The 7,553-nt window shown below is 41.3% G+C and overlaps 1 protein-coding gene across 1 annotated transcript in view; it reads left to right on the top strand.

Annotated features, from left to right (window-relative positions):
• Nucleotides 1-2,361: 2,361 nt before the first annotated feature.
• The window catches only part of DPY19L2 (dpy-19 like 2), a 110,473-nt gene continuing 105,281 nt past the window's right edge, over nt 2,362-7,553 (top strand). The window contains exons 1-2 of the mRNA XM_045564415.1: nt 2,362-2,867; nt 6,541-6,565. Of these exons, the coding sequence (XP_045420371.1) occupies nt 2,480-2,867; nt 6,541-6,565 (413 nt within the window). The 5' untranslated portion in view covers nt 2,362-2,479. The remainder of the gene's footprint in view (nt 2,868-6,540; nt 6,566-7,553) is intronic.

The raw sequence follows: 7,553 nt of genomic DNA, 5'->3' as shown, positions 1-7,553 counted from the left end.
CTCTATGTAAAAAATTTAGAGAGGCATATGGCAGACAGTTAATCTTTTGTGTTTATTATATATCTGAATCATAAAATAGATCCTGCCTCTTTTTCCTTTAACACTATATCATGACTATTTCCCTATATCATTAAATATTCATTCAAAATGACTTTAGTACTTTAGTGCTTCACAATATGAATGTTTCATAACTTAATGTTTGACATTGAGACAATTTCTATTTTTTCACTGATACAAATAATAGTATAATGAACATTCTTCTAAAAAGATTAATTTTTAAATGGTAAAAATGACCAGATTTGCACTTTCAATGGCTAGACCACAGGTAAGAACATGTTTTATTGAGTGACCCAAAAGGTAACTGGAAACTCTAGAAAAAAACAAATTGACCAAAAAGAGAAACATAATCATTGCATTCCACTTAGCGTTCCTCCCCCAAAAGCATTAAAATACTCATGTTGAAAATAAGTTGTTTTGGCCAGGCGTGGTGGCTCACGCCTGTAATCCTAGCACTCTGGGAGGCTGAGGCGGGTGGATCGCTCAAGGTCAGGAGTTCGAGACCAGCCTGAGCAAGAGCGAGACCTTGTCTCTACTAAAAATAGAAAGAAATTATCTGGCCAACTAAAAAATATATATATAAAAAATTAGGCGGGCATGGTGGTGCATACCTGTAGTACCAGCTACTCGGGAGGCTGAGGCAGTAGGATCGCTTAAGCCCAGGAGTTTGAGGTTGCTGTGAGCTAGGCTGACGCCATGGCACTCACTCTAGCCAGGGCAACAGAGTAAGACTCTGTCTCAAAAAAAAAAAAAAAAAAAATAAGTTGTTTTATTTTGAGTTTGTATATTAATCCAAGAATATATTTTTATCAGCTACCCATAAATTCCTTGTTATCTGTCCAATATCAGTATTGAACGGATACAATTTATTAGCTGTTAAAACTTGGGCAAATTACCACATCCCTGATCCTCAATTTTTTAATTTGCATATAATTATTGTAAAAATTAAGTGAGGAAACATTTTAAGCACCAAACACAGTGCCAGGAATATAGAAATACTTCTTGAGAAAAAAATCTTACAAAACAAATAAGCAGCAACGGTACTTACTAAATTTAAATGAGTGACAAGATGCATAGTAATGTCAATAAGTGCTCCGCTTCAGAGAAGGCATAATTAATCTGGGCTGGAGAAAGGGGCTGGAGCTTGAAAAGTGATAGGATTCAGATAGGCAGGGACAAAGGCTGAAAAAGATACGATGGCTTTTCCGTATGAGTAAAGGAATACAGTAATTACGGAGTCTCACTGTGCGGACCTCACTTGGAATGACTGAGATGGAAGATTTTTGTCCAGGAAAGTGGGAAATTAAAGTAGAAAATGTAGATTGGGGCAGATTATTGAGGGCATCGATGAGCAAACCAAGGAATTTACACTTTATTTGTGGGCTTTGGGGAACTATGAACATTTTTGAGCTGAGTTGTATCGGAAACCTATGGCCTCAATGGGCCATAGTTTAGACGGGGAAATGGGGATTAGGGAGTTCACATCTGATCCATCATGAAAGCAGTGTGGACGCCGGCGGTATAGCCTTTTACAGAGGACAAGGAAAACATCACTGGCCCCCGTCCATCTGTGCTGGCCGCTGCGGCTTCCGGTAGGGCTGTGTAGCGACTGACTGCAAGGCTAAGCGCTCCTCTCCTAGTTGGTCCCGAGGGGTGTCTGGCTTAGGAGAGCGCTAAATTCGCTGAGCTCAAGGCTCGGAAGGTTGAGGAATTCGGAGGAACCTTGTTGGAACAGAGCAGTTTACTTCCCTCAACTGGGAAACCGCGGTGCCACCGAGCGCGCGTCAACGAGACTTTGGCGTCAGACCCACCCAACTCACACTGGCTCTGCCACGTGTTGCCCGTGGCCTTGGGCCACTCTCTCCGCGCAGACGGGCACCGAACGCCCACCACGGCGTGTTCGCAGGAGACGGGAGCGTTCCTAAGGCGCCGGGCGCTCCACAGGCGCGCCGGCGTGTTCGTGGGCTTCACTCGCTCTCTTTCCACAGTCATTTAACTGCGGTCTCCTTCCCCTTTGATAACCTCGTTAATTAACGTGTAACCTTTCAGTGAAAAAGTCAAAACCCAGTCTGACTTCGAAGAACAGAATTAAATGGCAGGAAGTTCTTCAGACGGGGCCGCCCGCAGGGTTATGGCCCGAGGCGGGGCACAGACCGGGACTGCGCGAGGGGGCCTGCGCGCGCCGGAAAGGGGGTGGGGCTGCGCGCGTGTGGCGGCGCGCGGGGGGTGCGCGCGCGCGGCAGCGTCCACCGCACGCCCCCACGCCGCGTTTCGCGGTCGCCATGACGACCGCCGGCAGCAACGGCGGCAGGGACGAGTCGTTGAGGCTGTGAGGCGAGCCAGGCCCCTCCGGACCTCGCCCGACTCGGCTGGGCCGCACCGCAGAGTGACCCAGCTCCATCCGAACGGGGACTATGAGAAAATGGTCGGGCAAACGAGGAGTAAGCTCAAAGGAGCGGCGCCAGAGCCGTGCCAGTCTTCCCGCTCCGTGCAGTCCAAGCGGCGGCGCCGGCCCACCGGAGCCGGGGAGCCGGAGATGGAGGAGGAATCGCAGAAGGAGGTGGAAAAGCCCGAGCTGCCGCTGCAGCCTGCGCCCATAGGCGGCAGGAACCTGCCGGGGGGAGCCCGGGACTACTCGCCGCGGAGGATCCGAAATCTGCACGAGCAAAATTGCATGCACCTGGAAGTGGTCGACAGGACTCTTTTTCTTGGACGCTTCCAGTTCCTCCGCTTACTTCTGGAGCAGCTCCGCGAAAAGGTGCACGTATTGCAAACGCGGCGGTTCTCCCGCAGGAGCATTTTCGGCATAGGTGAGCAGGGCGGGCGGGCGGAGCCCTTGGAGGCAGCCCGAAGGCGCCAGCCAGGACCTTGGGGCCGCAGGGACCCGCAGGCTCTTTTGTCTGATCCTCAAGGTTTGAAGTGGTTTTCAGTCTTGAAGGAGATTAATTTAACAAGCAAGGGTTTGTGGGCGCCTAGTAGCAAAAATGGCAAGGTCTGAGTTATGCAGAATCGCTGACAAGGATCGCCAACCCTTATTTAAAACATTTTGTCAGGATTTTCTGAGTTAGTCGTCACCCCGATGTCAACAAAATGTTAATCTGGGCTGCCAGTTATCACAGTTTGTCAAAATAATTGGTCAGCTCTTGAGAGACAGACATTATGTTTCTCACCACCTTAAATAAAGCAAAGTAAAAGAAGTGTTGTTTTTTAATTAGTTGAGATCATTAATAGTGGAAATAGGATCAAAGTAGGCCATTTATTGCTTGCGTTGGTATCCATTTACTTCCATATTGGGGGATTTTCTTATTTAAGCATTTGAAAGGTTTCTCTTCCTCCACTTCCATCACTTCCATCCCTCATTTTCTGTAGTAAAAAGAGGAAACTTAAAAGTTGCTATTGTAATAAAATCAGTTTTGAGCCTTGTCCTTGATCAGACTGGTTGCTGATAAAAACTGAAACATAGATAAAATGTCTCTTTAATGTAAGTTATTGTAATTTTTTTCTCCACCATGAGTTGACTGCTCATGTCAGAGTAGAGTGAGTCCGCACACTTGGAGTGTTAACAACACTTGAGAAATAATGAGAGTTCACATTTAGATTTTATGAGATTTCTAATTATGCATACAGACATATCCCACATCCAGAATCAACATGGTCTTGGAAACGTCCCAAATACAAGCTCCAGTGCACTGAGGGCTGGCACATTGGAGGTACTGGAGTGTTGGGTGAAATAATGACTGACTATATTGTGTTATGGAAGTTCAGAAGAGTGAACAAACGCTTTAGGGTGGGAAATGAGATCAGAGAAGAATTCTAGAAAAAGGTGGGATTTGAATTGTGACAAAGGCTAATATATGGATGTATGGAGCTGCGAACAATAGGTATTAGAGGCAAATAGAACAGCATGATTGAAGTTATGGAAGTAAGAAAACATGAAAGCAAAGTTAGGCTGAAATGAATAGGAAAGGAGGGAAGTATGTTGAGAAGATTGATTGGGACCAGCTGTGGAGAGTTTGATTCAAGGCTAGGTGTAAGGCATTTGAGCTTAATTCTGTAGGAAGGCACTGATTCCTCCTTTTCCTTAAAAAAAATTTTTTTTAATGAGGTGAAATCATATAACATAAAATTAACCATTTTAAAGTGAACAATTCAGTGGCATTTAGTACATTCCCAATGTTGGCACCGAATGATTTTTAAATAGGAGAGTGACGTGATCAGAACTGTGCTTTGGAGAGATTAACTTGTCAGCAGTATGTAAGATGGACTGGAGATGGACTGAGAAAGGTAGCAGAAAGAAAAGTTGGAAAACTATTACCAGAATCCAGGCACTAATGGTCTTAAGGAGGGTAGCCAAAGCAGGAATGGAGAGCAGAAGACAAGGTGAGAGTTGATGGAGACAGACTGACAGGTGGGTGGTGTAGTGCAAGATGAGAGAGGGGGAGCAGAGAGGCACAATCAATGGCCTTCAATTCTTGTGCGTTTCAGTTTTTCTGTAGCATTTGGTCAGATTCTTAGATTTCTTCCCCTTCCATCTTCCATGGAATGTACTAAATGTCTACTAAATGTCTACGTTCTTTGTTTCTGTGCAGTATAAGGCTGGGTGGCTTTCAAAGGTGAGATTGATAGAGGTAGGATGCAGGGGTCCAGGGCATGTGCTTTTCATCACAACTTAGGACTTGTGATAAGCACTTCATGCATTAGAATATCGACATGATTACACCATATATATTTTTTTCCCATATGTGGAATGTGGGGTGAGGGGAGGGAGTGAGAGACACAGAAAGATTTTGAGGATCTTTGGAAAGCTGGGTGAATCTGATAACAGTTGATATTTTCCTTAAATATCATTTTGAAGATGTTTTGCCAGTAATATATAATTGTCAGGAGAATAAGAAAGGATACAAATACAGTTGACTAGGGCAGTCTCTGTATATCTTAAAGTTAATGAAGCCTAATCAGAGGGGCACCTGTTTCAAGGTGAGAGAGAACGTATAATGAGGTTTAATTTCCAAATGGTTTAGAGTGTACTAGACAGAAAGAGTTAACAAGTGTGTCAAATATATATGTTTTCTGTAAAGACCCAGGAAGTAAATATTTTGAGCTTCGAGGGCCATGTACACTCTGTTGCATCTTCATCATCTTTTATTTCTTTATTTTTACAACCTTTTAAAGATGTAAAGATCATCTTTAGTTTACAGACAGTACAAAAACAGACCATGGGCCATAGTTTGCCCATCCTGATGTAAAACAAGTGAATCTTCTGAGAAGTATTTAAGATAAGCCCAGGATGGTTAGTAATATAGAAAAAGACCTGGAGAGGTATGACTGGTAATTTCAACATTGCAATTTTAAAATTTCTTTTATATTTAATTTCTTTGATAATTAGTTATTGAGTTGATCTGCATTTATATTAGCCAACTTGAGTAATTTTTTAACAGGTTAATGTTGGTAGTTTGTAAGATGACTTGCCAAGTATATTAGAGACAACCATAAGAAATACCACTATAAAATCTTAGAGGGGAAGCAGGACTTCTAGAATAGCCAAGTTAAGTTCACTCCTCCATGACAATAATAAAAACACTTGGAAAATTATCAAAGTCAGCTTTTTTAAAACTTTGGAAATTAACCAAATGTTTACAATAATCTAAAGAGCATTAATTTAAGAAAAGCTGCTGAGCCTCTTTAAGAACAGCAAGACTTGTGTTGTTTTAACTTGTTCTATCCCTATCCCCTCTGCCCAGCTCCATGGTACCCTTGAAAACAAGGAACTTCCCAGCCACCAGAGGAGGCAGACTGTGTTTGCAGCGTTTCCAAAAGCCCTACACCCAGAGCAGTGTCACTATTTGACCTGTCTTGCAGCTCCCTGATAAAGTCTAGTTTGTGCATGGGGCATTAGCACAGTGACTCTAGAGGAGTCTTCTGAGCAATCTAGGAGCTCACAAAGAGCTTGCAATTCATCAAGGGTTGAATTGCATGATGGGGCTTTCAAATGTGCTGCTGAGGAAGTGATTGCCTGCATTTAACCATCTTCTGATGAGGGAAAGTGAACTGGGGTAGCTCTGGTTGGCTCAAGTCTTTTCTGAAAGAATCTAGCTGAGCAGACTATATATATTTACTTCTTTTTAAAAATTTATGTAAAGGATTAGAGAATGAGACAATAGAGAATAATATTGAAAAATCACAAAAAAGTCAAAATCATCCATGATTTAATCACTCTTTTATGAATTTCGTACATGAGATGTAAAAACCTTTCCAATCTCTTTCTGTGCTCATTAAGTTCCCCTGCAGAAGTAAACACTATTCACAATTTTGTGCCCTTCTGGATTTTTTTCCCTACACTCATGTAGACAGGAATAGCTGGCCATCTTCCTTTATGTACTCTCTCTCTAGACATATAAAGGAATGCATTTGAAATACTTGTTTTAAAGGTATTTTATAATAAATAAGCTTTTAATAACTTTCTTTTTTTTTTTCTTTTTCCAGCTGCCTTTGTGGGAATTTTGCACTGGTAAGATTAAGTTTCAGTTTGAAATAAGTAAAAACATTTGGATTAATTTTTTATCGCTGTTTGCATACAGTAAAACAATAACTTTTGGCCATGTGTATAGAACACCTATAGGTATACCAGTTTATATATACATATTACTTTTTGATAAATCTCATGTGAAGCAGCATTTACAAAATAGATATATTACAGGAATTGTAACTTATGAATAGTTTTGCTTTAGTGAGGAATTAAATACTGTATTTCTTTAGATATCTAGCTTTTCCAGTATATTATGTATGTCTCATCTAAAACACTTCCTTATTTTTTGGTACCTATGTGTTGTTAGTGACATAAGTTTAGAAATAAAATTTTATTAACACCTACCAATTGGAATTCACGTAGAAGTGAAGATGATTCTGCAGTAGTAATTAAATGACTTGGAGCCTTTCAGTGTGCATGCCTGTGCACGTTATTTTACTAAAGTGTTCTATTTGTATAAATTATATGTAAAATATAATATTTTACTCTGGAATATTTTCATTTCTACCTGAGCTCAGGAATTTCTACCCTTGGGAAAAATGGAATCTGTCCTGATGTTCTGTTGGGACAGTGTTGCTTTGGCCATTCAGTCTGCAGGGAGATTTTGATGTTAGAACAAAGGCTATAATGGTAGGAAATATTCCTACAGCTATTGGTACCCTGCCATATGTTCTACATATAAAGAAGGGTTAGTGGAAAACAAGGTTGATATATGGAATTTTGCTTTATTTTCAACTTCACTGGAAAGCACTTCCTATATAAATTAAAGATAGCATAATTGCTGATGATAACTAATTTTGTTCATCACATACGTTCCTTTTTTCACCTCCTACAGCTATTGAGTTACACCACAAAAATATCGAGTACAATCTTGTGTTCTTTGGCACTTAAAAATGGATCCCTTATGTGGTATTATAGTTATTTAAAAAATAATTCAATCTAAAGAAATTTTGTTGAAAATTATATTCTG

The sequence above is a fragment of the Lemur catta genome, chromosome 11 (assembly GCF_020740605.2).
Source record: "Lemur catta isolate mLemCat1 chromosome 11, mLemCat1.pri, whole genome shotgun sequence".
Classification (NCBI taxonomy): domain Eukaryota; kingdom Metazoa; phylum Chordata; class Mammalia; order Primates; family Lemuridae; genus Lemur; species Lemur catta.
The sequence above is the reverse complement of the archived record's forward strand: the minus strand, read 5'-3'. Positions and strand labels throughout refer to the sequence as shown.